The 27,792-nt window shown below is 50.5% G+C and overlaps 3 protein-coding genes across 3 annotated transcripts in view; 2 read left to right on the top strand and 1 right to left on the bottom strand.

Moving 5' to 3' along the window:
- Positions 1-27,792, top strand: part of LOC133220727 (phospholipase A2 inhibitor gamma subunit B-like) — a 141,180-nt gene that overhangs the window by 15,206 nt on the left and 98,182 nt on the right. The window lies entirely within an intron of this gene.
- NUDT2 (nudix hydrolase 2) overlaps positions 1-27,792 on the bottom strand; it is a 414,951-nt gene that overhangs the window by 333,533 nt on the left and 53,626 nt on the right. The gene's annotated exons all lie outside the window — the stretch shown is intronic.
- On the top strand, positions 13-27,083 carry NOL6 (nucleolar protein 6). Its single transcript, XM_061369005.1, has 26 exons — positions 13-57; positions 163-375; positions 1,333-1,449; positions 1,706-1,885; positions 2,458-2,626; positions 3,340-3,474; positions 3,614-3,777; positions 4,235-4,355; positions 4,679-4,737; positions 4,892-4,993; positions 5,485-5,600; positions 6,004-6,181; positions 6,579-6,701; positions 6,874-7,022; positions 7,773-7,848; positions 10,317-10,457; positions 10,749-10,866; positions 11,084-11,238; positions 11,464-11,627; positions 12,052-12,204; positions 13,379-13,476; positions 14,288-14,412; positions 14,573-14,662; positions 16,728-16,925; positions 25,316-25,417; positions 26,676-27,083. The coding sequence occupies exons 1-26, from the start codon at positions 52-54 to the stop codon at positions 26,823-26,825; spliced, it is 3,402 nt and encodes a 1,133-aa protein (XP_061224989.1). The 5' UTR covers positions 13-51; the 3' UTR covers positions 26,826-27,083.

Below are 27,792 nucleotides of genomic sequence, written 5' to 3'. Positions count from 1 at the left end.
AGGTTGCGAGGTGCCACACGCGGCGGTGTGGCTCACGCGTGTGCGGCGGCCATGGCGGTGAGGAGGCGGCGGCAGGGAGGGGGATGTTGGGGTCGGCGCCCCGAGGGCCCGTGATGCGGGACCGGGGCGCCGCGGTCCATCCGTGCTGTCTTCCCCTCGCAGGGCTCTCCGGAGGCGGCGGAGCAAGACCAGGGCCCCCCTCCACCTCCCGCCAGCAGCGGCGCGGCGAGGAAAGGAAAGAGGGCCGCTCCCTCCGAGGCCCTGCAGCCGGCGAAGCTGAGCCGCGCCGAGCTCTACAAGCCACCGACCAACGAGGAGCTGAACCGGCTGAAGGAGACCGAGGATCTGTTCCATTCCAGCCTGCTCCGTCTGCAGGTCAGCCCTAGGCTCCTCGCCGGCTAAGCTGGGGGAGCGGCAGGACCCCGGGCTCCGAGCTCTCCAGGAGCTGGTCTGTGTAGCAGGCCCCTGAGCCCTCCTGCCATGTCAGTCCGGGCATAGGCTGCTCCTGTGCGGGAGCCCGGCACGGGGCAGGGACAGGAGGGACAGGCTTCACAATGCACTCAGTGTATTACTGGTGTTTCCCATCGTAATTACTGTTACCGACCCGCTCCAGGCTCTGTGCCTTTTTTACACCATTAAAATTGAAACCCTCCAGCACATAACTACAACAGTATGGTTGGAGTGTTGACCATTGCATCCCTCCCTGCAGTGACTTATTGCATAGAACGGTGAGGAAGTAACATCACTCCCTCTGCCTGGTTGCTGTCTTTGACTAGCTTCTGGATGGCACAGGAGGATGTTTTTATAGGCAAGCAGGCTGGCTGTGTTAGGGGGAGGTCAGGCTGGGGGATAGATGGCTTCTGATGGTTGTAACGTTTGTGATATTTGTGAGGAGTGGCTTTGATCTCTTGGCTACCTGCTGGTGTTGGTGGTGGGATCTTTAGGGACTGGTTCATGGTGTGAACCTGAATGGTTGCTCCTAGTAGCTGATAATCTGCCATACAAAAGTCTTTCTGTGCCTATGTGAATTTCACCTTTTTTTTTTTTTTGTTTTGTTTTTTTTTGTTGTTTTTGTGGCTGAACCTCATGCAGGAGCCAGAGGGATGGAGCTGGTTACCATTAAGCACTTCATAGGAGATGTGTTATCCTCCAGCCCATGGGCTGCTTGGACTCCCAGCTCCAGGCAGGGTTTGCACAGGGGGTGCATGTGTGCTCCCCAGCTCATCTGCTGCCCTCTTTACTAGGCTTACGGTTGATGCTGGGGAACAAGGTAAAGGGCAAAAGCAGTTCTAGTTTTGCAACTGCCTTTGATGGTCCCCTTTCCTCCTGCAGATTGAGGAGCTTCTGAAGGAGGTGACATTGAAGGAGACAAAGAAGAAGAAGATTGATGCCTTCCTGCATGAAATTAACAGTCTGCTGAGTGCCATCCCAGAGACACCAGAAACTGAAGTATGTTTCAAAGGGATGGAGGAGGAGGTGGCAAAACCCGTGTCTGGACCAGGTTCTGCTGTTGCTGTACAGGCAGAGGTCCTGATGGACAATCCCCCTTAGGAATCGAAAAATTGTGTTATCTTGGAAGAGAGAGGAGGACAGTGTATTCAAGCTGTGGGTGCATACACCTGCAGCTATGTGGGGAGAGGGGTCCTGGTCCCTGCACGTCTGCTGTTGATGCTTATAGTGTTTCGTGTGTCCTGTCTGTTCTCAGCTGACTGACCAGGCGTGGCTCCCCAAAGATGTGAAGGTCCCATTCCTGCAGGTGCCATTCAGTGTGAAAGGAAGGTTCCGCTTCATGCCTCCAACTGAACTGAAGGTGGTGGGCAGCTACCTGCTGGGCACCTGCATTAGGCCAGAGATCAATGTGGACATGGCTGTGACCATGCCACGGGTGAGTCTGTTCGTGCCTGCTGTGAAGTGGCCCTGTCCCCTCCTGTTTGCCACCACCCTTGCCCTGTCCTCTCCTGAGCAGGGCTACAGCACCTGGATGTGCAGTGTGGTGACTCCTGCAGGGAGCTGGGGAGTGTGGTTTCACCACTTGCTGGCAGCTGCTTTGATTTTAGTTCCTCATGAAGATCTTCATTTAGTCTTCCACATTGGTGGGGTGATAGATGCTGTTTGGCTTTGGATCCCATTGCACTTCTACCCAGCTCCCAAGACTCTGTTGCAGGGAGGGAGGGTGATGTTTGCAGGCTACTACTCCTCAGCAGCTCCCTCCCTTTGCTTTTATGGGGTTTGAGACAAAGTGACACCCTGTTTGGCTACATGGCTTTACTTTGGCTCCTGTGATCCCAGAGCCCAGTGTGCTAGCAGCAAGATAGTGCCCCTAATCGACTTGAAGCTCCTTGAGGCCGTAGGCACATGTGTGTGGGACTGGGAAGGGTACTGGGTGGTGGTGTCTCTTGAGCTGAACTGGGCTCTACAGGCCAGTGAGGTGGGATTGCCCTGTCCCTCTCTTCCCAGGAAATCTTTCAGGACAAAGACAACCTAAATCAGCGCTACCACCGGAAGAGAGCTCTGTACCTGGCCCACATTGCCCAGCACTTGTCTAAGCAGCAGCTCTTTGGCAGTGTGAAGTTTGCCTACATGAACAGCAACCATCTCAAACCCGTCCTGCTCCTGAGGCCTCAAGGTAACGCTTAAGCTGTGCTCTGGTGGGTGCTGTGAGTCGGTACTGGTGTTAAGTGCAGGGGATAGTGGTGGTCTCATATCCCTTTTGGAGAACAGTCAGTCTCGAGCTGTCATCACAATTAGTGATAAATTTTGAAGTTTTGATGCTCCCGGTTGTCTTGTTCCACACAGAGCCTAGCCCTCACAATCTCTTCCACTTCCAGTCCCCTTCTCCATCTTGGCTGAGTTGGTCCATGTTGTAGGTACTTCTGAGAGTAAAGGAAATCCTGCATAAAAATGTGTCTAGCAGTGTCCTCCCTGCCTGCTCTACCCAGCCCTGCTCCTTGCTATCCCCTTGCTTTTTCCAGGCAGCTGTGTGCAGTCTGACTCTTCTCTGAGATGACATGGGATGCATGGGCTGCTGGGTGCTGCTTGTTTTTGCAGACCCCAGGTGGTAGTGGGGTCAGGCAGTGATGTGGCAAGGCCACGGCAGGCAGGAGTGTGCTGGAGTACCAGACTGGACAGTGGGGATGAAGATGGGACTAGTACATGAGCAGTGTGACTGCAGGGTTACTGTTGTCTCCAGGGTATGGTCACTCTCTGCAATGATTTCCACTGCTGCTGAGCTTTCCTGGGAAAGAGCTTTTTCATTTCACCAAAGTGGGGATGCTCCCTGTTTGCTCAAGTTAGTCTCTGGCATCTCTTCCTCATGCACATCTACCCTGGTGGTTACAGGCAAGGATGAGAAGATGGTCACTGTCCGACTCCATGCATGTCCTGCCCCGGGTCTTTTCAAACCGAGCCGCTTCTACCCTAGCAAGAACAACATCCGGACAGCCTGGTTTGTGGAGCAGAGCACCCCCAAAGAAGGTAGGGCCTGGCGCTGGGGGAGCATGAAGCTGCTCTGTTCAGCCAGAGACTGCACCCAGTGCCCAGAGGTGGGTTTGCTGCAGACATTTTCTGTGAACAGGAGGTTTGTAGTTGCAGCCAGTGTGTTGTCTCCTCACAGGAGCCACTGATCCCCCGACCCCACACTACAACAACTCGATCCTCTGCGACACCATGCTGCTCTCCCACCTGCAGTTCTTGTCCAGTGCAGCCACTGACTTCCCAGGCATGAAGGATGGCGTGGCCCTTCTCAAAGTTTGGCTTAAGCAGCGACAGCTCAGCAAGGTCTGTCCTGTGCTCTCTTGGCCAGCCTGCCTTGGCTTGCTCTTGTTTCCTAGGGGTAGAAAGGTGATGCTTTGGGTGGTGGAGTGGACTTGTGACTTGATTTCAGCTGTGTTAGGTTTTAAAGAGCTCTGTCGTACTCTGTGGATTGCAGTGTGTCTGTACTTGATGGACAGTCATGCATCTTTACTGTCCCTGGAATGTGGTAGTGGGTTTTTGGGTACTTTTTGGTTTTATTCATTCCACTTTCAGAAGAATTTTGAGGTGTTGCCTTCCTGCAAGGGGGTCCATATCTCTGCTTATTGTGCAGGGTTTTGCCTCCTCCGTGTCTTCCTGATGGGGTTGGGGCTTGGAGTCTGGCCTGCTGGTGATGACAGGCCAGAAGCAGTCAGGTGGGGTGGGCTCTGGTGCTGATGGTGCCTTGTGGAGCTCTTGTTGGCTCAGCTCTCTGTTTTGACAGGGCTTGGGGTGCTTCAGTGGCTTTTTGGTCTCCATGCTGGTTGCCTATCTGCTGATGAAGCGTAAGATCGTCAAGATGATGAGTGGGTACCAGGTGCTGAGGAGCACCCTGCAGTTCCTGGGTGAGTTTCCAGGGTCCTCTGGGCAGGGAAAGACTGGTGTCAGCAGAATCTCTGCTTAAAGCCTGAGCGCAGTGGGGGAAGGGGAAATTGTGGCTTTTCTCTCTCTGATGATGAGACCCTGTGGGTGGGATGGACAGGAAAGGGTGAGGCAGCAGAACAGGGCTGGATGGAGCAGCTTGCAGCCGAGTGGATGGATTCCATCACAGAGTGGAGGCTAGCATTGCACTGTAGCACTGTTAATGTTGTGAGGTATTGGCACATAGCTCTACCAGTAGGAGAAATATGGATGGTGGCGTAACTTGTCCCTTCCTGTGTGCCCACAGCCACCACTGACCTGAGCATAACAGGGATCAGCCTAGTAAAGGATGTGGATCCCTCACTGGTAAGCAACTGACCAGAGGGGGTCTCCTGTCTGTGTCTGGCTGTCCTGCCAGCACTGGCTGGGCAGGGTCTTCCCTGTTGAGGGATGTCAGTGGCAGCGAGGTGGTGGTGTCTGTGCTGCACCGTGGCACTAAGTACCTTGTTTGCTCTTCCAGCCTGTCCTGGACGACTTCCAGCAGGCGTTTGAAGTGGTGTTTGTGGATCCCTCTGGGCTGGTGAACCTCTGCGCTGATATGACTGCCAGCAAATATCGCCAGGTACCCAAAATGCTGTCTTAGGAGTGATCTGAGGCAGGCAGAGGGTGGTTAGGTGTCTTGGAGGAGAACATTGGACATGGGGAGTGTTCAGTGTTGCTTTTTAAGCTTTTAACATGCATACAGCTCTGAAACTTAGACGTGAATTTTAAGACTTGGATGTACTGCTGCTTTACCTGTCATTCTTGAATGATGGGGGAAGGTTGTTTCCCTTCACCTTTGGGTGAAACCAAACAACTTTTTAGCAGAACTAACTGTTTAGGACCAGAAAAAAATCCATCTTGATGGGAGTGATACCACGGATATCAGTGGATGGTAGCAGCAGCTATTGGTGACTCGGCTTCATTCTGAGGAAAGAGGCTGTCTGGGTTCAGGTTCTTCTGATGACCGTGGTGGCCGTGGTTGATGGGGGAGCATGGAGACCACTGCTGGAGGGGTTTCTTTCCTTCTCCCCTCCCATTCATGCTCTTGCTCTGTCTTGTGTCCTTGCTCAGGTCCAGTTTGAAGCCAGGTACTCCATGGAAATTTTGGATGATCGGATGGTGGATGGCTTTCAGGCGCTGCTCATGACTGCAAAGCCCATGCTCAGAGCCTTTGACCACGTGTTCCAGTGAGTCTTGGTCATGCTGTGCTGAGGAATAATAGGGGTAATGCTGAGGAGGCTGGTTGGAGAGGGTTGGGCTCTTTCTGGCTTTAGATTGGCATGGATTTGGACCTGCCTCATGGGGATGGCCTCTGAGATAGCTGGTGCCTCTTACGTTTGGCCACTTCACATTTACTGTCTAGGTAGCCTTCCATGAGGAGGAGGGCAATGCTCTGGCCTTTGGGAATTATGACTGTCCCAAGGATCAGCATCGCCTGTGGTGAGATGCCAAAATGCAGTGTTTCTTTTTTTAGCCATCATCCTGGGTCAGGATCCTCAGTTCCCCACTTGTCCATCCTCTAGCATATCCCTCTTTGAGAAAGGATTTGGTGGCAGAGATGGATGACTAACTTCTCTACTTCTCCTGTAGCCTGAAACATGTCTCCAAGCTGCAGGGTGCCTGCAAGAAGATGGAGCTGCTGAATGAGCTGATGGATCGTGGTGGGAACTATGTGGCTGCAGCCCTTCCCTTCATTGTCTCGCTGCTTGTGCGTGGGCTATCTGGGAGAGCACTGCTTGTGGCTCACTCCTTGCCACAGATCCCTGAGGTAATGCAGATCGGCAATGATACTGCATCCTTTGCAGAATATGGGGTGTTGTGTGTCCCTTGTGGCACTGCTGGGCATGGGAAGGGGGTCTTTTCTTGCTGTGGGAGGAGACAAGCCTATTCTCTTTGTGGGGAATAGAGGATCTGAAGTGCTAAACTGGGGTGTGGGGTCCCACTGGAAGGCTTGGTCTGAGTAGAAGTCCTGGGCTCTTAATGGGGCATGGTGAAGACAGCTTTTCCACCAGGTAGACCTGTTACATTGGGTTTTCTCCATATGTGCTCATCCGGGCACCTGAGAACATGTAGCAGGAGGTTCATCTAGCAGCCCAATATCCAAGCAGCTGCTGCTCCTGCAACCTTCTCTCTTTTTGTGCTCCATGTTCCTTGTTTTCCTGCAGTGGCCAATTGATGCTGAGCCCCCGAAACACAAGGATGTTGGGCCCCTGACATTTGGGCTCCTGTTTTATCCTGACTTTGCTGCCAGCGTGCTGGAGAAGGGACCACAGGCTGATCACCCTGAGGTGAGGGGAGCCCTGTTTGGGGCCTGTTTTGTGCCAGGCCTGGTGAAGGAGAGCAGGTTTCGTGCTATGGTTGCAGATGGCTGTGGGGCTAGCTGATGGTCATGGGAGTGATTCAGCCAGCCCCACTGCTGACCTGTGTCCCTGGCCTGGCTTGGCCAATGTTCCCCCACAGGCCCTGGACTTTCGGACCTTCTGGGGGGAGAAATCAGAGCTGCGGCGGTTCCAGGATGGCAGCATCTGCGAGGCAGTGGTGTGGGAGGCCAGCACTGCCTACCAGAAGCGCCTCATTCCTGAGCAGATTGTCAGGCACCTGCTGAAGCTGTAAGTTGCACTGACCCTGCAGCTGTGTGGTGGTCACTGCTGCTCTCCTTGCTTGTGCCATGTCCCTGGTAACCCCATTGCCAACTTCATGCTTTGGGAGATGCTGTGGGTTGATTTTGCTTTGTGAAATTTGGAAATCATTTCAGTTGTGGTCCTGATGCTGTGAGCTGTTTCCCAAGAGAAGGTGGGGAGGGCAGGTGCTGTAGCTTCTGCTGATGGTAACGCTAAGGGCAAGGAGGCAGCGTGGTCCTGCCCTTACAGGGAGACCGGATGTTGGAGCACTCCTTGGCAGAGTGGGCAGAGAAACTGTTTGGAGCTTGCAGGATATTTAATGAAATCCTCTGAGACGCTGTAGTGGTTCACAGGTTGGGTCTCCCTATAACGCTGGAAAGCCTCTGTGTAGAAGTATATACATTCTGCCAAAAATGACATCCTCTTGCTCAATACAGAGAGGTTGCCTGGGCCTCTTTGTCCTGAATTGAGGAGGGGTTTTGTAAGGAAACACTTGCACATTGGCAGCTATGGCTTTGAATCCTGTGGGGCTGCATGAGTTGTCTGGCTGCTTTGCATGAGTAACTTGAGCATGGGAGAAATACACAGAGGTTGAACATCTCAGCGTGACCTTTCTGTATGGAGGGATTCCTCATCCTTGGACTGACCCTTGCCTGTGGGCACAGCATACAGTGTTGGGATGGATGGGTTGGTGGGTTGGCATGTTGTAGCTCTAATGTACTGTTGTCTTCCCCGTAGCCATGCAGACATTCCCGAATCCTCCATCTGCTACATGGGAGCCCTGCTGGAGTCTGTGATTAGGACTGGGAAGGAGGTATGGTTGCTTCCCTGGTGAGGTTGAAAAGTTTCTTGAGGAAGGGTGATACAGGGAGAACTATAGGGAGGTCATTTTAGCTTCTGGTCCTGAGGCAGCTAGGTGGTTCCCAAGAGGAAAATTTCTGCCTGTGGGTACTTTGATGGGCAGCATGGTGCTTTCCTTGAATCTTCCAATTCTTTTATCCAACCAAGGCCACTGCTGAAGTCATCTTGCTCTGGCAGTCCCTGCACCCCATTTCTCCTGCAAGAATCCCACTGGCCTCCTCTTTCTGCTTGTGTCCATGTCCTGGGTTTGACTGTAACAGTTTTTTCTCTTCCTTAGTAGTTGATGCAATGCTGTGTTTTTGACTTTAGTCTGAGAACAATGCTGATAACACGCTGATGTTCTCAGCTGTTGCTAAGTAACGCTTACCCAGATCAAGGACTTCCCAGTCTCATGCTCTGCCAGTGAGAAGGGGCACAAGAAGCTGAGAGGAAGCAGAGACAGGATACTTGACCCAGACTGGCCAAAGGGGTATCTAATACCACAGCACTTCATGCCCAGTATGAAAACTGGGGGAGTCACCTGGAAGGCCCAGATTGCTGCTGGGGTTGCGCTGGGTATCAGTCTAGGTACAAGTCAGTGGGTGGTGGGCAATCGTATTGTGCATCACTTGTGTTTATTGTTTGCTTTTCCTTTTCCCCTTTTAGTTCTATATTCTCTCCTCTTGTTATTTCCCTTGTCATTATTATTATTGGTATTATAGTTGTTGGATGGAGGAATAAATTGTTCCCTTTCCCATTTTTAAGAGCAAAGTGGAGCAAATCCCGGGCTCCATCAGAAGGAGCATGGCCAGCAGGCCAAAGGAGGTGATTTTCCCCCTCTGCTCCACTCTCATGAGACCCCACCTGGAGTACTGTGTCCAGCTGTGGGGACACCAGCGTAAGAAGGATGTGGACCTGTTGGAATGAGTCCAGAGAAGGCCATGAAGATGCTGTGAGGGCTGAAGCAGCTCTGCTCTGGAGACAGGCTGAGAGAGCTGGGCTGGTTCACCATGGAGAAGACTCCAGGAAATCTACTAGTAGATATCTACTACAGATAGAAATCTGTAGAAAGACTACAAGAAATCTGGAGAGGGACTTTTTACAGGCCATGTAGTGACAGGACAAGGGAGAATGACTTTAAACTGGAAGAGGGGAAAGTTAGGTCAGATATTAGAAGAAGCTCTTTCCTGTGAGGGTGCTGAGGTGCTGGCACTGGGTGCCCAGAGAAGCTGTGGCTGCCCCATCCCTGGCAGTGTTCCAGGCCAGGCTGGATGGGGCTTGGAGCAAGCTGCTCTAGTGGAAGGTGTCCCTGCCCGTGGCAGGGCTTGGAACTGGATGAGCTTTAATGTCCCTTCCAACCCAAACCATTCTATGATTCTGTGAAATCTGATCCAAAGAATCATCTGTGCCAGGATCAGTTGCTGTCTGGGCAGAGCTACATGTCAGATATGATAGTCTGTATGGCCTGTTTTGTGCTGAGACAGCAAAATCAGTGTGTGCCGTGTCTCTGGCAAGCCAGCCTGCGGTGAGCAGGGCTGATAAACCCCATGCTGAGAGGGGGTGCACTTTACTGGAGCCCGAGAGGCACTTAGGAGTACAAAGGAGAAACTGGAGGAGCTCACTGTTATCTGGGTTCCTGGGGAGTCTGCAGTGGTCAAGGGATATGAGGGACGAGGGGAATAGACAGTGCAGCCAGATCTAGGGACCGGCAGGACAGGGTTTGTCGTTCGTGGTGCACCCAACAGAGGGTGCTGCTGCTCTGCTGGAAAGCCCAGGCTGGCTGGATGTGTGCAACTCAATTTGAATGCCTCTGAGCTGCGTGATTTGGTGTCAATGATGTCTCCTCCTCCTCATTCAGGCTCATCTGCTGTGCTCTAGGGTGATGGAAGCATCAAGGGCAACAGCAATTCTCCTTTTGGTGCTTCTCATCTGCCCTCCCCAGGGCTTCTGCAAAGTTCTGGATGCTTTCTGTCTTTGCTTTTGCCATACTTCGCAGCTCTGCCTTGGCTAAGGATGTAGTCAGAGCAGTTTTCTGTTAACTGCTGCATCTGCTGGCACCATGGTAACTGGCAGGGAGGCAGTAGCAGAGCTCTCACCTTGCCAGTACATGATCTCTTTATTCCCAGATCACTCTTAGCTTTTCCCTTCCTAGGTAGCTTGCTGCCAGTACAGCTCGTGGTGCTGCCTTAGTGTCTTGCACAGGAAATAATCTGATTTGCCACTTGAAATGCAGCCTCTGGGATGCCTGTGGCTGCTGGGGAGTCACAGACAGTCTTGTTCTTGTCTTCCCTTTTTCTCTTACCTCCCGGTTTTGCCTAATGCTCCTGCCAGAAGCTGCTGGCTCCTTGGAGGTTGGCTGTGATGCCAGCCCCAGAGGGAGGCAAGGTGGGCACTCGGGCAGGAGCTGAAGAGGTGAACAAGAAGCTTCTTGTGTATCTGTAGGCACCAGGGACGGGTGAGGAAGCCATGGTCAGTGTTGTCCGCTCCTATGACGACCTGAGCCGCAAGCTTTGGCACCTGAAGGAGCTGCCGCTGATGGTGACGTCTGTGCAGGGTGTCCATCCAGCCCTCCGGTACACGGATGTGAGTGTCCCTGGGCACAGCCCATGCACTGGGGTCTGCTAGGAGCTGGGGAATGCCCAGGGGTGAAGGGGAGCAGAGAGAATCAGTCACTTTTGTGGCTCCCGAGAGCCCTCAGGGTGATACGGTGCCTCTTCTTTGCTGTCCTGCCCCTCAGGCTGGCTGTGCACAAGTTGGCTAAGCCCTGTGTGCCAGAGGGGTTTGCTGGGGTGGGAGGTTTTTGGTGAGGGGGTGCATGGTGCCCTGGGTTTGCTGCTGTCTGTTCTCAGACCCTGGACATCTGTTCTCTCCCAGGTCTTTCCTCCCATTCCTATGAAGCCAATTTATTCCTTCCATACCCAAATCAAGACCAAACACCTGCTGCTTCCCTCAGAGGAGAAGCCCTGCCCGGCATACATAACCCCTTTGAAGAGTAAGTCAGAGAGGTGTGAGCAGGAGATGAGTTGGTGTGGGGAAGCAGAGGCAGGCAATGATGGTGGCTCCATAACTGCTGCATTGGTTGCTGCAGGTGGAAGCAGAGCCCTAGTTTCTCCTGCTCTGCTGCTGTAACCTCTAATCCCAGCAATCCCCACCCAACACCTCATTTCAGTGTGGGGCTCACTGGCCTCCTGCTGTCCGTTTGTCCCCAGTGATCTGCCATATGGAAGGCAGTGGCCAGTGGCCACAGGACAAAGACGCCATCAAGCGCATCAAGGCAGCTTTCCACCTGCAGCTGGCTGAGCTCCTCCAGCAGCAGCACCAGCTGGTTTGCAGACCTGCAGTGACCCACACTGATGTGTACAAGGTAAAGGGGCGACAGAGATCTTCTCCAGACCTGACTTTGTGACCTGGGAGGCAGGCAAGGGGCTGTGGCAGTGATCCCACTGGGAAAAAACATGCTTTGGATGGTGGGCCTGGGGAAGAGTGCGGTGAGACTGTGCTGATGCCGGGATGCTGCTGCTGCATCCCTGAGGTGCAGCATAGCTTATGTTACTACCAAGCCTGATTTCACTTTCTGCTCCCATCTCAGGATGGGTACGTTTTCCGTCTCCAAGTAGCCTACCACCGAGAGCCCCTGATCCTGAAAGAAGTGGTCACCCCGGAAGGAATGCTGAAGTACCAGGACACAGAAGAATCTCGGCAGCTAGAGCTGGAAATACAGCATATGCCCTATGTAACCAGCTCCCTGCATGGGTAGGTGAAGTGGGGGATGCCTGGAGGGCCAGGACGTGGAATGTGGCTGGAAGCCAGTGTGGAGGTGTCCTTGGATGCTGGAGAGTGATGATGGGGAGAGGAGCTCACTGTGGGAAGTGGCCCTTCAGTTCACGTTGTGAGAGGTCCTGTGGGAGGATGGAGGGACGAATGTGGGTTGGGATGGCACCTGTTGTTACATCTGAGGTCACTGTTATGGGGAGACAAGTACCAAAGAGCAACATGGTTAGAGAGTAGCATCTGGCAGCGTTTCACCTTTGCGCCTCCAGAATCTCAGCACCTACAGAGATGCTTTGATCGTGTTCCTGGCAGATTTTTGCCCTCTGTTCTCTCTTGCTGATGCCAGAAGGTTGTTTTAGGTCCTGGGATGTGTAGGTTGAGCAGTGGCTTGTCTCCCTCCTTGCAGACTCCAGCAGGAGCACCCTGTCTTCGGCAGTGCTTGCCGACTGGCCAAGAGATGGGTCAGTGCCCAGCTCCTGAGTGACAACATCTCTGAGGAGTGTGTGGACCTTCTTGTGGCATTTCTCTTCCTCCATCCAGCCCCCTTCACACCACCCAGGTGAGGATGAGGATCCCAGGCTGCCTCAGTGGGGATTTAGTGCTTTTTTCCTTTACCTGGAATGAAGGAAAGATGGGATACTGCTAAGGCAGGAGTTGCTGGGAAGGTTTAGCAGGAAGCTGTGCTGCTAAAATGCTGTCCCAAGGCCTGTTGGGAGCAGCTGGCCAAAAGGGGTGGAGATGCTTGGTATTGCAGGACTGTGGCTTCCCCTACCCTGTGTGCTGCAGAGAGAGATGGAGAAGTAGGTAAGGATGGGAACAAGTGCTCTTGTGGTCTTTGGGTGCTGGTGAAACAACAACAGGGTGTCTTATCCTTTGTTAAGGACTGGCAGGCCCCTTGTCCTGGGGGTGGTGGCCAGGAGAAGCAGGGGTGAGGGCTGCATTGTGGCTGCCAGCAGACTGGGGCTCCTGGGTTCCCCAGGAGGGATGTTACCATGTTATATATGTACCTGCAGCCTCCCTCCTGGAGAGGATTCCCAAGGGAAGGGCTAGAGGTCAGCTGCTGAAAGCTGAGTGGAGTAGCATGTTAGTAAACAACCCCACAGAGCAAATTCCTTGCTAGGACCTGGCAAGTGAATGAGATGTGGCCCAGAGGGAGTGAAATGAAGTTAAAGGAAGTGATTTTGCTCCATGTAGTGTCAAAAGGTTGCTGTGCCCTGCACTCGGGATCTGTTTTCCCCCTCCCCCACAAAGCAGGAGTAACAGCCTTGATGCCTGCAATGTTTTCCTGTCTCCTAAAATACCCCATCAGGAGGAGGGGGTTCTTCCCAGTTCTCCCTAGCTGTCTGGCTTCACAGACGTGTTGTATTTCAGGGGAGGAGCACAGTGGGTTACCATTCAGATCTGTACCAGAGATAAAAGTACCTTTCTCTCCACCTCCCCTTTGCTCCCACCCCAGGAGTCAGGGTGGGGAGAGCATCGGGAAATAGGGGACAATGTTTCACTTTCTACAGGTTTCTTCTGCTTAGGGAGGGAGGAACAAGTGGGAAGGACTTTGCATGGGGGTTTGGAGAAGGGGAAGTGCCTCCTACTTGTCCTGGACTTCTCTTTCTAACCACAGATGCCCCTTCCTTGGCTGTGTGTGTGCTGGGCATCACTAAGTCACCGCCAAGTGGAGCCCCTCTGGTGGCCAGGGGAGCAAATGTCAGTGTTAAATTGTTTTGTCTTGCTTGCAGCTCTCCCCAGGTGGCATTTCTGCGTTTTCTTGATTTGCTGGCAACCTTTGACTGGAAAAACAACCCCCTGATTGTCAACCTGAATGCTGGCCTGACAGGTGAGTAGGCAGTATACAAGAGAGCTGTGGCATGAGGTTCTTGAGCTGTCCTTTGTCAGTGCCTGGCTTGCGGGGTCTTGGATATATGGAGGCATTACAGCTTCTGCAAGGGGCAAAGGAGATTTTCCTCTCCCTTTTTCTTCTTTTGCCATGCTTAACTTGGCTTCAGGGTGGGTTTTGTTGTAGCATGGCTTTTTTTTCCCTCCTGCCTGCCTTTGAAGAGGTAATGATGCTCTGCTGCTTCTGGTCCTGATGAAATCTGTGGTGAGTCTGGGTGATGCTGGATGTGGTGGTGTCTTTGAAGCCCTCTGTTCCTTCATAACCAGCTTTTTTGCTTGAGGCTTTGCCCTAGCTTTTTGGGGCCAAACCTTCAGCTGTGCTGGGATAGCAACTGGGCTCTTGAAGCTTCAGTGTCTCCTGTGCTGTGTCTGTTTTGAGAGCCTCATGGAGCCACTCAGATTATGGAAATGATCTGTTAGTCTTCAATTTCAAAACCTGCAAGGGAAAAGGGCTGCAGTGCTTTAGGTTATGTTATATCCTGAGCCTTAAGAATTTCCTGGTAAAGGTCTCTAGTTTCCAAAGGAGTACTTTGGTGCACCCAAGCATACTTGCAGTCCTGGCCTCTTCTTGTGTTTGGTCTTTTGGATACAAGGGAATGGAGCTCTGGTTGCATGTGGATGTGGGGTCAGAGGGTGGGAGGGGATAAAGCCTGTTGTACTGCCCTTGTCTGGGCTGCAATATGTGAGTGAGGAGCCTGGAGGACTGCTGAAGGATGGGCAGAGCATCTCGCCCACCTGCCTTCCCTCTCCAGATGCTGACTGCGCAGAGATCCAGAGCAAGTTTGCAGCTGCTCGCTCCCACCTCCCTGTCATGTTCATCGCCACCCCCAAAGACCGATGGAGCTCCATGTGGACCCAAGAGCGGCCCTCTGCTCAGGTGAGCTGTGCTGTCTGTCGCTGTGCTGTGGGAGCTGCTGGCTTGGGGCTGTTTCCTGCTCCTAGTGCTGGAGCAAGCTCCAACAGTCCTCAAAGTGAGCAGGGTCCCTGCTGCATCTGGGACTGTCAGGTTTCACCCCCTGGATTTTTTACTTCTCCAGATCCTGCAGCGACTTACTGTGCTGGCCTCAGAGTCTCTCCGTGCCCTGGAGGAGCAGCTCATGGACCCACTCAAGACCCAGGATGTGAAGGTATTCCCCTGGGCTGCTAGCACAAGGGGTTTTGCTTTGACAAAGTGTACTGGTCTTTGGTGACGATCACTAGGATGTGTTTGTAGGATTCAGCCTGTGCTCATACATGGTTGATATGAAAAACAGCAAAGATGGGATTGTGGAGGCTGCTGCCCGGCTGCCCTACCCTGCTTTCTGGGGGACCCAGCTCTGCATAGCAAGTTGGGGTGAAATACCATTGACTAGCACAGATTTATTTTGTATTCTCTGGTTTTCTTAGGACAGGAGCAAATGTGCAGTATTCCTGTACCAGATCAGTTGCATGTCCATGGCTGGAGCAAAAAGGCTTCTCTGAGAGACTCGGTCTGAGTGTGGCTGTGCAAATCTGGACTGTGTGCTTGAGTCTAACCAGGCCCAGGATGGTTTTGGCAGGATGCTGACAGAGACTTTAGGAAGATGTTCTTGTGGTTTTAGTGGAGGAGCAAGGCTGTATATGTCTTCATTTGCTCAGTGATTTAAATTTTAAGTTAAAATATCCCTTGCTGAAATGGATCTGGGAGCTTCAGACACATTTATTTGTCCATTGAGGAGAGATGTGTGTTTTGGAGGGGAGATGGTATGTGTACCATGTGGTCACCAAGGCAATTGAAGCTGAGAGGACTCAAAAAGCCAAACAGTGATTAGATATGACAGATTCACATCAGCAAAACAAAACAAGCAACCTCATATAGTGGATTGTATGTTCTGCCTAGGCAATATAATAAGGATTTACTGGCATTGCTTTCAGTTCTGAAAAGTATTACTGGGGTGAGGTCTACTTGAGGCAGTAACAGCCTGTGTTACAGGCTGTGAAGGGGTGAAGTATTGTATGAGATTGTATGAGATATTGTATGAGTTATGAGAGATGTGCTTGGTGTGCCTCAGTGTGGACCCAAGACCGAAATGCAAGAGGTGCACTGTGAGCTTGGGGTGCTTAGCTTCCAAAATGAGCTGTTGCCTGTCCATAGCATCCTCCCAACCCTTTGACTCAGTCTCCTTGGTCCTCCTTCCCTCTCCCCTCCACCTGGCCATTGCAGAGTGATCCTTTTCCACCCCCAGGGTATCCCTCTGCTGTCACCCTGTGTCTGCTTGATGGAAGATGCTGCTGCTCTTGAGGCAGCTTCTTTTGGACAGACGGGACTGTCCTGTAATTGCACAGCTCCTTGTGTCCCCTCAGTGTCATTCAGCTCCTGTTACCTTCTTGACACCCTTCTTCACTCTTGGGGCTCTGCCATATGTGATACAGTTACCTGTCTCTGCTCATTGTCTGTCCTTGTCTCTTTTGCCCACATGCTCCACAGTTATGCACTCAGGTTGGCTTCCTGGGGTCTGTGGTCAGGGCTGGAGAGGACCTCCTTGGCCCTATGGAAAACTCTTCTCCAGGTACCATATCTGAGTCCTGGGGACAGCAATTGGATTTTTCTGGTCACCTGGGAAGCCAATAGGATAGAGACCATATTCCGTCTGACTAGACATCTGATGTGGGAAGGGAGCAGCTCCTTTCTGTTGAGTGTTGAGCTTGCTAACAGTAGGACTGTGGCAATCAAGTGTGTCCTTCCTGGTGCACTTTGGTGGCCCAGAGAACATTTAGCCTATCCAGGCTGTATCAGGAGACGTCCATAAGGGAGATGGCTATATCCTAAATGAGGGAACTTGATGGTTGTTGGACTTGATGATCTTAAAAGTCTTTTCCAACCTAGTTGATTCTATGATTCTGTGAACCATGTTGCTCTCAACAAAGTCCTTATTAAAGCACTTGCAGGGGTGTAGAGTAGTGAAAACCAGTGCTAGAATGGAATGTGTCTCAGGCTAGAGGAAATGGGATGGCCAGTATGGGCTGGAGTTCTCTGTAGCTCCACCACAGCCATGTTTTTCCTGTGGATGTTTTGGCAAACTTCTGATATTAATCTTACAGATTTTTTTTTTGCTTTGGTTTGCTGCTGTCAAAGGAGGAGGTAATAAAATGCAAGTAAGGACTTGGGAAACTTCCCTCACTTCTGCTCACCTGTGTCCTATATTTAGTAACAGTGATCTTTTCTCCCTGCAGATGGTCTTTCGCCCTCCTTTGGACTTCTATGATGTCCTAATCCACCTGAATCCAAACCAGATTCCTCGGCATCTGGAGGGCGTGGACCAGCCCGTGAAGTCGTTTTCCCGGGGTGTGGTGAAGAACAGCGCTGCCGAGAAGATCCTCTTTCCTGTGGTGGATTATGACCCTGTACAGTGTTACCTCCGGGAGCTGAGAGTAAGCACAGCCTGTTGGGGAAGCACAGGGGCTACTTGCTTAAGGGGAACTGCCTTTTGGCATTTGGTTTGCTTACAGCACCTAGTGGGTGACATCTTTATGTGTTTTGCATGTGATGGCTACTCACTGTATGCATCTGAAATCACTTCTTCAGCAGAAGACCTGGTGAGTGCACCACCCATTCCATGGAAATGGGAGTGTTGCTGATGTGAGGGTGACCTTAGATATAAAGCACCTGGAGCTTTTGCTGAAGGATGTTATATTTCAGTGCAAAAGCATCTGTATCTCATTTGTATCTAGTTATTTAATAGACTTTTCATGGCTGCTTGCACCAGCTGGGGTGCATGGTGGACAGTAGGTACCCATATTTCCTAGGGAGTGTACAGGAGTCCAAGTTATGCTACCAGTTGGGCTTCTACTGTTAGACCAACAGCTGTGTGGGCCATAGAAGCTGAATATTGGTCATAGGGTGGTTACTCTGTGTCTGGTTACTTGCATGTCGACAGAGGAAGTTATTAATGTGGGTATATAGAGAACATCAGTATCCAAAGTCATCACCCCCTTTATATTTGACTGTGTGGCCATGCCAAAGCCTTAGCAAGCTGGGGAGATATACGAGATGCTAAGTGACAGCAGTGATCCACACTGGATGTGGACAGCCAGTGCTTTGCAGATGTACAGCCTCTGCCTCTTTGGCCAGATTTTACCAGATTTACATGTGGTAGCTGAGTTAAACGTTAATGTGCAGAGAGGCGAGGCTGCCATGACCTTTTGGTAAAACCTGGCTTGACTTTCAAGTGCCATCATCCTTTACCCACAGACGTGCTGTAGGAATTGTAGGCTGGGTTTGGCAGGACATGCTGCAGAGGTCTTCAGCCCATTCCCCTCTCAGAGCAGAGCCAGCTTTGACGTTAGAGCAGGCTGCACAGAGCCCAGTTCTGTTGTTTGGTGACTGTCTCAAGGGATGGAGATTTCCCACCTCTGTGTCCCAGTGTTTGGCCACTATTGTGAGAGGTGCCAGAACTGAAATTCAGGTTCAGTCTGGAAAATGCTGGGCCCTTTCAGTTTGAGCTCCCCTTTCACCTTAACCCAGGTAGCTTAGGAGGTGGGCAAAGAAAATGTGCAAGGGTTTCTTTGAAGGTTTCCTCACCTGGGCACAGCCCTGTTGCCTCCCAGGCTGCCTGCCAGATGCTTCAGTAGAGCTGCCAGGTCTAGCAAGGTGCAGGCTCAGTCCTCCTGTCATCCACAGTAGGTTTGGGCAGTCTTGAGGTGTGAGAAAATAAAAGACAAGGGTGCATGCAAGGCCTCTTTAAATCGAGGAAGACCTCAAAATTGTCCCACAATTTCCCTGCAAGTAGCACTGCTGCTTTAGCTTCAAGGACATGGGGGAGAGGAGATGCCCAGGGCTCTCCTGCCTTTGAAGAGGAAGGTGGTTGAGAAGCTGGAGATCCTGCAGCAGCATTGTAGAGAGTACTGGGGAATTTACTGGGGCCCAGGATATGCAAGGACTGCAAGAAGCACCTTGCAGAAGGCTTTTAAAAGTCTCAAAAGTGATAACTCTTCTGTTTTCCTCCTTCCTGGTATCTTGATCTGAGGAAGAGTATGAGTACCAACCACTCTCATTTGTTCCCTAAATAACGAGGGTTTGACCTGCTGCCATGAAACCTCACCAGGAGGCATAGATGTGGTTAAGAAATGGAGTTTCTTAAGCTCAAAATCCTTCTCCACCCTGTGTGCTGGAAGCAGGGGTTAGAGCTGAACAGAGCCTTTCAGCAGCTGCCAAGGTGCTGCAGGTGCCTGTATGCATGTGGCTGAAGTCTGTGTCTCTGCAGGGTTCAGGGCTAAGCAGTTCTCATGGGTACCTGGCAGGAGGCTTACTTCTTGCTTGGAGAGGAACTGGGGACTGATGGATGAGGTGATCAGGAGAGCAGGCTCCTTTGGGAGGCTGTGAACTGCTTGCCACAGATCTGGCTGTGTATCGAGGCACCTGATTAGGAAACTCATTGGGGTGTGTTGCAGTTTATAGGACCTTTTTGTGCTTCTAGTCAACTCTGTCTAAGCAAGTGGAAGTAAAAAGTACAGAAGAGACTTCCCTGGAAAGCAGCTTTCATTATCCTTTAAGCAATTATGATTTAATTGGTCCAGTCAATAGTGACATTCCAGCTGTCTGAGTTTGTACTGCCTATTTAATACAGGTAATAATAGACTTGGACTAGGGTTTGTTTTGGTTACAAATGACAGCTGGTTCTAAGTCCAATATGCTAACATCCCAATGAAGAAACATGCATATGAGCAAAGGTCACGTTGACTTGCTAGAAGCAATGTTGTGTTCACTTGGTGTCATGTTCTTAGACCTGAGGGTGCTCAGGTGGGATCAGAACAGGAACTGGTCACAGGTTTCTCTGAAGAGCAAGCTATGGGGTAAAGAGCCTGAAATCTGTCTAAGCAATCCAGTCTGGGGGCTTTTCTTCCTCCTGAAGGCTCCAAGATAGGTATGTCTGTGTTCCCTTGCAGCTGTTGTATTGGAGGTATCTTGCAGTACCAGTTCACTTGTTTCTCGTAGCTTCCAGGTCAGCAGAAGGCAGACCTGAAGGGGCTGATGAGTATCTCTCTGGGCCAGTGGGTGTTTCTGCTCCTGCAAAAATCAGAGAGGTGACGCCGGAACATGCTCAGAGATAACTTGGCCATGTCCACCTGTGTTGGAAAGCCTCAAAAGCTGACTTTGCACTGCAGGTTCAACAGCAAGCAGTTGCGCTGAGCTGTCTGCAGAAACTGCTCCATCAGAAATCATCTGGCTTCATGCCTTGGTGTACTGATGTGGTTGTTCAAAGGCAAGACCTTTGCAATAGCTTTGTGCTTTGACCTGGCTTCGGTTGGTAGCCTGTCCAGCACCCTTGTATTTCTCAGCTGTAAGGGGGGTTCAGCTCCTCCTCATCCTGCAGGCTGGGAGGTCAGCCCAGCAAGAAGTTCCTGCCAGAAAGGACTGTGGTGGCTGCTATGGATCCTTAAGAGAGATTTTGGATGAGAAGGCGCTTGGATGCAGAACTGGCTGGCTTTGACTCAGGGCAATTTGCTATCCCTTAATCGCACAAACCACAGCATTGAGCAACAGGGTTGTAGCCTAGACTGACAGTGCAGCTGTGGTGGGTTTATACAACAAAGGGAGACATCTGCCACACAGTGATGCTGTGGGATTTTGTTCTCTTCTGTGGGCAGAAAAGAAACCATCTGTGCTTTTCTGAGCTTTCGATGTGCAAAAGGGATTTAAATGCCTGGGCATATGGATTTAGTTGAGAGGGCAGTGAGCAGCATTTCTCTCAGTGTCCTTGGCCCAGTAACCAGGAGACCCACTTTTCTCCTGTCCAGCCTGTTTGCTCCTGAGAGAAGTCCATGTTTTTCTCAAATCAAAGGGGTTAGCAAGGCAGGAGCGCTCTGGAACCAAAGGATTGTTGTGTGCCTTCCCCTGGGAGCCTAATCAGAAGAGAAAATGAAAGGAGGGGAAGTGTTGAGTCTTGACTGATTTAATTTTTCCTGCTCCAAAAAGATGTGCTGAAGGAACAGGTCTGATTGAGTTGCTCTGGTGCCTGGGAGCCTCTGGGTAGAGATGAAAGGCTGGTCATGGGATTCAGACAGCAAATTCTTCCATTCCAGGACAGATCTGCTAGAAAAGAACTGTTCTGGGAGTCTGTTCAGATGAGAAGGCTTTGCAGATATGCTTTTGAAGGAAAGCAGGTGCCAGACAGCCTGCAGAGAGGGCCTCCCTGGAGCTTCAGCCCATCACCAGCTTCCCAGCCACTTATGGTCCTGAGTCCTTATGGTCCTTGAGCAAACCCTGTGTCTGGTCCTAGTGCGGATTCTGCTGCAACACTAAATTAAGTTTAAATGTCTCAAATGATGCTCCAGTTGGATCTCCATCATGTCTGCTGGTCTGTGTTGTGGGGTGGCTTTCGAGCTGCAGAACCCCACCCACTGATCCAGGTCAGTGCTGCTTTTGCACCAGGGTGGCTTGGCTGTCCTCTGGATTTAAGAGGACACAGGACTCGTAGATATACTTGCCATGCGCATCTGCATGCATTCAGGAGCTCAGAAAGCCCAAAGGCCCTGGTTACCTCCCTGAGGTCCAGAGCTCTTCTCTCATGATGGGGAAACTCTTACGAAGCTGCCTGTGCGATGTCCATCTTCATTTCTGTAAGGGCTGTTAAAAGATCTAACTTTTCGTACTTGGTCTTTGGTCTCCTGGGTCACTGCGAGGTGCTTTCTTTCACTGAAATATAGCTTTCTGTGGCTGCATGTGCCTGTGGAAGAGCTCCTGGCAATGGAGCTGCCCATCTTGTACCTGGGGGATGTTTCCTACTTTATTGTAAACATCCTTCCCTCTAAAACAATGTTTGCATTTCTTGTACCTTCAGACAAGACCTATCTGGAAGACTTGCAGCCCTTTTCTTTCATCCTCCCACGGTGTAGGAATGTGTATCTTGCTACTGCATGTTAGGCAGGAATTAACGATAATAAAAATTCTCGGCCTCTTACAATGTATAAACTATGGTTATGGGATGTACCTGGAAGTGGTGAAATCCGTTCAGGTCAGACTGTTCCCTTCCTATTTTGCTGACTGTCTGACTCCCATGGCGGCTCCAGACATGCAGAGATGACCTAAAAGTCTCTGTGGACTCTAGGCAGCATGGAGGAGACCTTCCTGTCTGTATCTGCTTGCTTGGAGGAGCAGAGGTGACAGGAAATTGCCTGCTCTCACAACCCTTAGCATAGTGCCCAGGGATGGAAGTGGATGTACATGTGTGTGGCACATATGTTGGCACACACTGGCTTAGCTCCTTGGTGAGCTCTGAGGTTACATTTCTTCTGTGTTGGTAATGCCTTCCCAGAGGTCCTGTAGGATTTGTCCTGTAGGAAGTGACTGATGACATTAGTCTCAGATGACTTGGATTGGTGGACAAGGCATGTTTGCCAATACAACCAGGAGAACATGGGTGGCTTTTTCCATGCCATACTTCTTTGCTGCTGCCCCAGGCTCCTGGGTCAAGGATGCTTACGTGGCTATGACGGGGCACTTGAGATGAAAAAGCTTGGATAGCTTGAAATATCTTTTACTAGCTGAATCCCAAACCAAACACCCAGGTTTCTTTTCTCTTTTAAGACCCATCTGATGCAGAGGTAACCCCAGCTTGGTTTTCTTGACAGTGCTCCTTGCTCTGTTTGGGTGTGGGAGAAGGCTCTGTCTGTGTCACATAGCCTGTGAGCATCAGGGCAGGTTGCAGTGGGATGACAAGGACCTCAAAGTGTTAACCACAAATGTAGTTGCTTTGAATTAAGTAACTTTAATAGCATTTTGTACTGGTAGTTCCCTTGCTGAGAGTACTTAAAATGCTCTAAGCACTGAGCAAAGGTTGAGTGATGTGTTTGACACCTGAGCATTTTGGGTGTGGAGACCTCTCTGAAAATATGTTCCTTTTTTCAGCAGCTGTTATGCAATGAGCCTGATCTCTGGGTAAGAACAGTGAAAAAATGAGTGGGAAAATGGTTAGGTTAAAAAAAAACCACCCCTAAACAGCAACAATGGAGTTGCTTAACTAGCAGTGAGTGCTTACCTCATTACAAAATCCATGCTTCAGCTGGAGCTGCTTAATCCAGTAATCCCATTTTAGATCAGGGTATTGTTTTACTCACCACCTTTCTCCATCCTTTCATTTCTACAGCACAGATGGCTCCTTACAGACCTTGAGCTAATCTTCTTCCAAGCAGCATGTACCCCTTCCCCAGACAATGAGGCTCTTCTGAAACACAGCACTAAGTATGCAGGTCCCCCATGTCTCTGCAAGATGGGGACCTGCTGTAGGTTTTGCTGATGGCCGGGATCCTCCTGAGCAGGGAGCTTTCCCTAAGCCTTTAAAGCTGGAGCATAACCAAAGATACAGCAGCTTGAGAAGGGAATAGGGGTTGAATGCACTCCATGCCTTTTCTCCCTCTTCTCTTAAACTTTCCCTTAAGGAAGGTGTTAGCAGGCTCAGGCAAGCCCAGTGGCACTGGGCATGGAGCATGGGATGTGGAAAGGGAGGTGAACTGTTTGTTTTTACTCCCCAAGCCTCTGTACAAACTGAAGCACAGTGACTAATACACCAGACCCTTTTAATACTGCAGTTTCCCAAGAGTTGCATCTGCATCTCCACAGCTCAGTGAAGCCAGCCCAGAGCACTACCAGGGGGATGATGCTGGGAGCAGCATGACTGCAAAGCCATCCTTTCAACATCTGACCTCTGCTCTCTGCTGAGAGATAAAAGGTGCTTGGGTATCGGGCTGCACAGTGGTTTTGTTGGGAAATGAACTGGGAGTGTTCCTTTCCTGGCATTCTGGCTCCTGCCCCGCAAGGCATGCCTATAAAGAACCACCATTCTCATAGGGAGCATTGCATGGCACTCAAAAGACCTTACCCCATAGAGGGGCTTTCTGAGATCCTCACATGCTCTGTTCCCATGTTTCAGAAAGCATCATGTTGGCGATCAGTGTGCTCTGAGCTTTCTTGCCCTTCTTTGAGCTTTCCCTCCCAGTAACTGTTTGCTTTTCGGTAAAAGGAGGAGTCTTTCCCTGTTGCCTGGCCTCTGAACATAACCCATTGCTCTCAGCAGAGAAATGCCAGGGCCGATTGCCTCTTTCTCAATTTATTTTTAGACAGTGGTTTTCCTAGCCAGTTTGGCGAGATAATGCCTTGACCAGCCTTGCCCCTGTGAAGATCCCATGAAGCTGGGTGAGCTGGCAGGTCTCAGGATCTTCCCAGCTTGATGGCCTAATCTCTTTGCCCTCTGTGATGCTTCAAGTCCAGACTCATACATCTGGCTCTGAAGGTTGCAAACAACACCACTCCTCCCTGCTTATCAGGTCTTTACTCTTAAAATGCTACCCCACCCTTTGGGATCACTGGTAATACCAGCCAAATCCACTTTTTTCTCCTGCTAGTGCAGTCCTGGAATGCCCATACAAGACCCTTTGAAGGTTGCCTTTGCAGTTGATGTTTTTTTTCGTGCTCATCCTTACGATACAGTGATGCCAGCAGAGACCTCTCTTTGTAAGAGCATGGCAGAGTTGCAGCTGATGAAACTTAAGGGGATGGGGAGGAAGGCTGAAGAGGGAGCAGAGGGTCTGTATTTCTTCCAGTAGGTTGCTGCAGAAGTGGTGAGGCCATGTGGAGAAACTTGTCCTGTGCTGATACTGTACACTGATTAACCCTTTGCATCACTGGGGGCTGTTTGCTTGGGCCAGTAAGCATGTACCATTGCCTGATGTTAACCTCCAGGATGAACAAATGTCAGAAAGCAGCTTCTTGGCTGTCTTGGTCAGCTGTGCTCAGGTTGTGATCTCTCCAGGTGCTGAGCTGTAAGCCCAGACGTTAAGGTTAGGAAAGTTGCTTGCACACAGCATTCCTCCTGCTGCAGTTCTCATCCCTGCCTGCTTGCAGCACTGGAATCCAGCTTGCATCAGCCTGGGGAAAACCAGACTGTGGATTTCAGTTATCTCCCTCTGCAGGGTCTCTTTCTGACCTCTGCTGCCCAGCACCACCAAAGGAGCTACTCACTGACACAGCTGCTGAAACACAGGCAAGGAGGGCAGATCCCTGCAGTGCCTCCATTGAGCATTCCATCTCTTTTCATCTCACAAGAATGCGTTACTTAACATTTCTGCTGATGTTTCCTTTTGGGATGTTGTGTGCTGACAGCAGCCCCTGATGTGGGATTTATCTTGTGGGAAGAAGTAGCTTTGATACTTTGGTTGTGCATACTGCAGAGCTTGAGATGCAGGCCTCCAGTGAAGGTCCTTTACTGGAGTTTGGTTTTGCTGCCAGGTAGTTGAATGTGTTGCAGAAGGGTTGCAGGCTGGGCAGGAACCCACCTCTTGCCATCTGATGCACTGTGAAGTGTTGGATGTGGCTGTTGGGACACTGAGATAAGACAGTTAGGTAGTGCCAGATCCATCTGATGGGGGACTATGGACTGATGAACACTCAGTGGCTTGTCACCTAATGGATTCAGTGTCCTAAAGCTAGATGCTGATTTCTGGGTGTTCTTGCACGACCATGGGAGGTGGTGGATCATGTTTGTGCTCTCTAGGACAGCAAGAGGTAGCTAGTGATGATGTCTGCATGCAAAACTTTGAGGCAGTGCACTGTATCCTCAAGTCTGGGGAAAAAGAGGCAGCAAGAAGCACCTAAGACTTGTCTGTGGATTCTAGTTTCTTATCCTTGTTGGGAAGTCACTGGAAGAGTTGCAGCTTTGATCCTGGCTACTGTGGAGCTCCAGTGTGTCCCTGTGTAAGGAGACTGAATCAGGGATGGGCTTTGGCTATGGGATGTCTGGCACAACCTCTGTTTGTTTTCTATCCAGGATGCCTTCAGTGATCTTGCCTTGTTCTTCTACGACAAGCATGGTGGGGAGGTGATTGCAGTTTTGTGGAAACCTTTGAGCTTTCAGCCTCAGCCTTTTAAGGTAAGTTTTTGACTGCTTTAAGCTTAGTGTTGCTTTATACCCTGAAAGCTTTTCTTTTTCTTCATTGTAATTGCTTTGTCTAACTGCTGTCAGCCCAAAGGCTGTTTGAGAAATGGAGCTCATACTTCTGTCCCTTCTTAGAAGGGGTGAAACCAAGACAGGGCTCACCAGCAGAGCTGAGAAGGGAACGTGTGTCCCTGGACAAGCCCCAACACCATAATCATGGGTCAGAACAAAGATCTCTGTCCCAGATACTCTTCTTTGGTCCCCTTCTAGGAGGTGGGTGATGCCTTGTTTGCCAGAGACATTTCTTGTGTACAGCAGGCTGTCCCATCCAAATGGCTTTGGGCGTCTTACCCAGAAATACCTGACCCACAAGAAGTTAGGGTGTCAAGCCCAAGTCTTACCGATGGATGGAAATATTTTCCAGCTATATTGTGTGGGCTGGCAAACTAGAGGGTGGCTAGGTGTGAGGCATGCTGTAGTGATTCATGCTGCTTTCTATGAAGGAAAGACGCAAAGAAACCAGTGACTCATGGCTCAGAGTTGGCATCCCAGGCTCTTTTGCTGTCAGTCTCTGGGTGATTTACCTCCCCTATCTTCATGGCCAGAGGGCATTGGCCATTCAGCCTAGCTGCAGTTGTGAAACATAGTTATTCACAGGAGTGAAATGAGAGGAGGAGATGGTTGTGTCTGAGCTGAGGGTGGCTTGATTAAACATGGAGAGTTTGTTCTCTAGTGGAGCCAAGGGTCTCTTCCTACTCAAGGTCTTTGCACCCACCAAAGAGCAGAGCCACAGCGGCTCTTAGCATTACAGTGTGATTCCTTTTGCATAGCCCATCTGCTCTGCTTAGAGAGGCTCTGCCATGCATCTGCACACTGTTCCCATCTCCACCATGCTCCTGGTCATTAGTTCTCTCCCATAGCCCATCTGCTCTGCTTAGAGAGGCTCTGCCATGCATCTGCACACTGTTCCCATCTCCACCATGCTCCTGGTCATTAGTTCTCTCCCTCATGATCTTTGGACTGTGGCTCCAGAAGTAAACTCTAAAAGGGGCTAGAAGGGCCGCTCTTGAACTTTGTTAGCTCTAATAATGAGCGCTGATGGTGTTGAGAAGTGAGAATAAGGTGTAGTGGTGTGGCAGGGGTTGGATATGGTGAGGCAGGAGAGCAGTTCTCTTATTAAGGGCTTGCAGAGGTTGCAAAGCAGTTCTGAGCTGGTCCTCCCATTTGTGCAATATTTGTGTGTGTCCTGCAGGTGTCCAACATGAAAGGAAGGATGGTGACAACTCTGAATGACAAGCTCGTCTGTGTTCCCAACGTGGAGGCAATTCTGGAGGACTTTGAGGTTCTGGGAGAAGGCCTGGTGAAGAGTGTGGAGGCTCGTACAGAGAAATGGACTATCTGAGGCCACTGCTCACACACTATTGCGTGAGCCGCACTATCTGAGGTGTCAGAGGGACCCATCCTGAAGCAGTTTCTTCACTGTTCTTTTTTATAAATCAGTCCTAGGAAAGGCTTTTGGCTTTTTAAATCTCAGAACTGTGTGTTTTATTTTATTTATCTTTATATGCCTTGTTCAGAAAATTGACGAGACCTGCTTCTATTTTCAAGAATACAAATGCCTTTTTATTTTGAAGAAAATACAAAGAGAGGAGAAAGCTTTCGAAGGTGTTCTTGTTCTGTTGTAGGAAACAGCTGTGTTCACATGAGAATGTCAAGGCCTGAAAACTGCATCTGAAGTGTGCATTAGGAAGGCAGTTTCCTACTTCAGTAGAGAGTTTATATCAACTGCTTATTCTAGTGTTTAACAAAACCAAAGAAACACTGACCCATTCAAAAATGATCAGGTTATTCCCCTCTGCTCAGTCTTGGTGAGACACCTCTGGTATGCAAACCTCTGTCCTACGAGGAGAGGTTGCAAGAGCTGGGCTTGATGAACCTGGAGAAGGCTAGGGGGCCATTGGCAACGTGTTTAATACCTGATGGTGAAGAAGATTGAGTCAGGCTCTTCTTGGTGGTGCTTAGTGGTGGGATGCGTTGAAATGCAGGAAATGATACTTACAATATTTTTCTCACAGTGAGAGTGGTTGAACACAGGCACGGGCACCCAAGGGAGTGGTAGATTCTCCATCATTTGGAGATGCTCAAAATCCAACTGAATGTGGTTCGTAGTACCAGAGGTGCCTCTACTCTGAGCAGGGGTGCGGGATTATTTCTCTCGTGTGAAATTATCATGGGGACTCCTGGTAGGGAAGGAGAGAGAGAAGAGGGAGCAAAACATTAACCCCATTCTCTCCTCTGATAGCAGCAGCACACATATTCCAGCAGCAAAGCACTAGGGAATCACATGTGGAGTAAAGAAAACAGACTTC

The sequence above is a fragment of the Neopsephotus bourkii genome, unplaced genomic scaffold (assembly GCF_033783945.1).
Source record: "Neopsephotus bourkii isolate Nb327-2 ecotype Australia unplaced genomic scaffold, CSIRO-AGI_Nbou_v1 NB_1471, whole genome shotgun sequence".
Classification (NCBI taxonomy): Eukaryota; Metazoa; Chordata; class Aves; order Psittaciformes; family Psittacidae; genus Neopsephotus; species Neopsephotus bourkii.
This window is presented reverse-complemented; position numbering and strand designations above follow the sequence as displayed.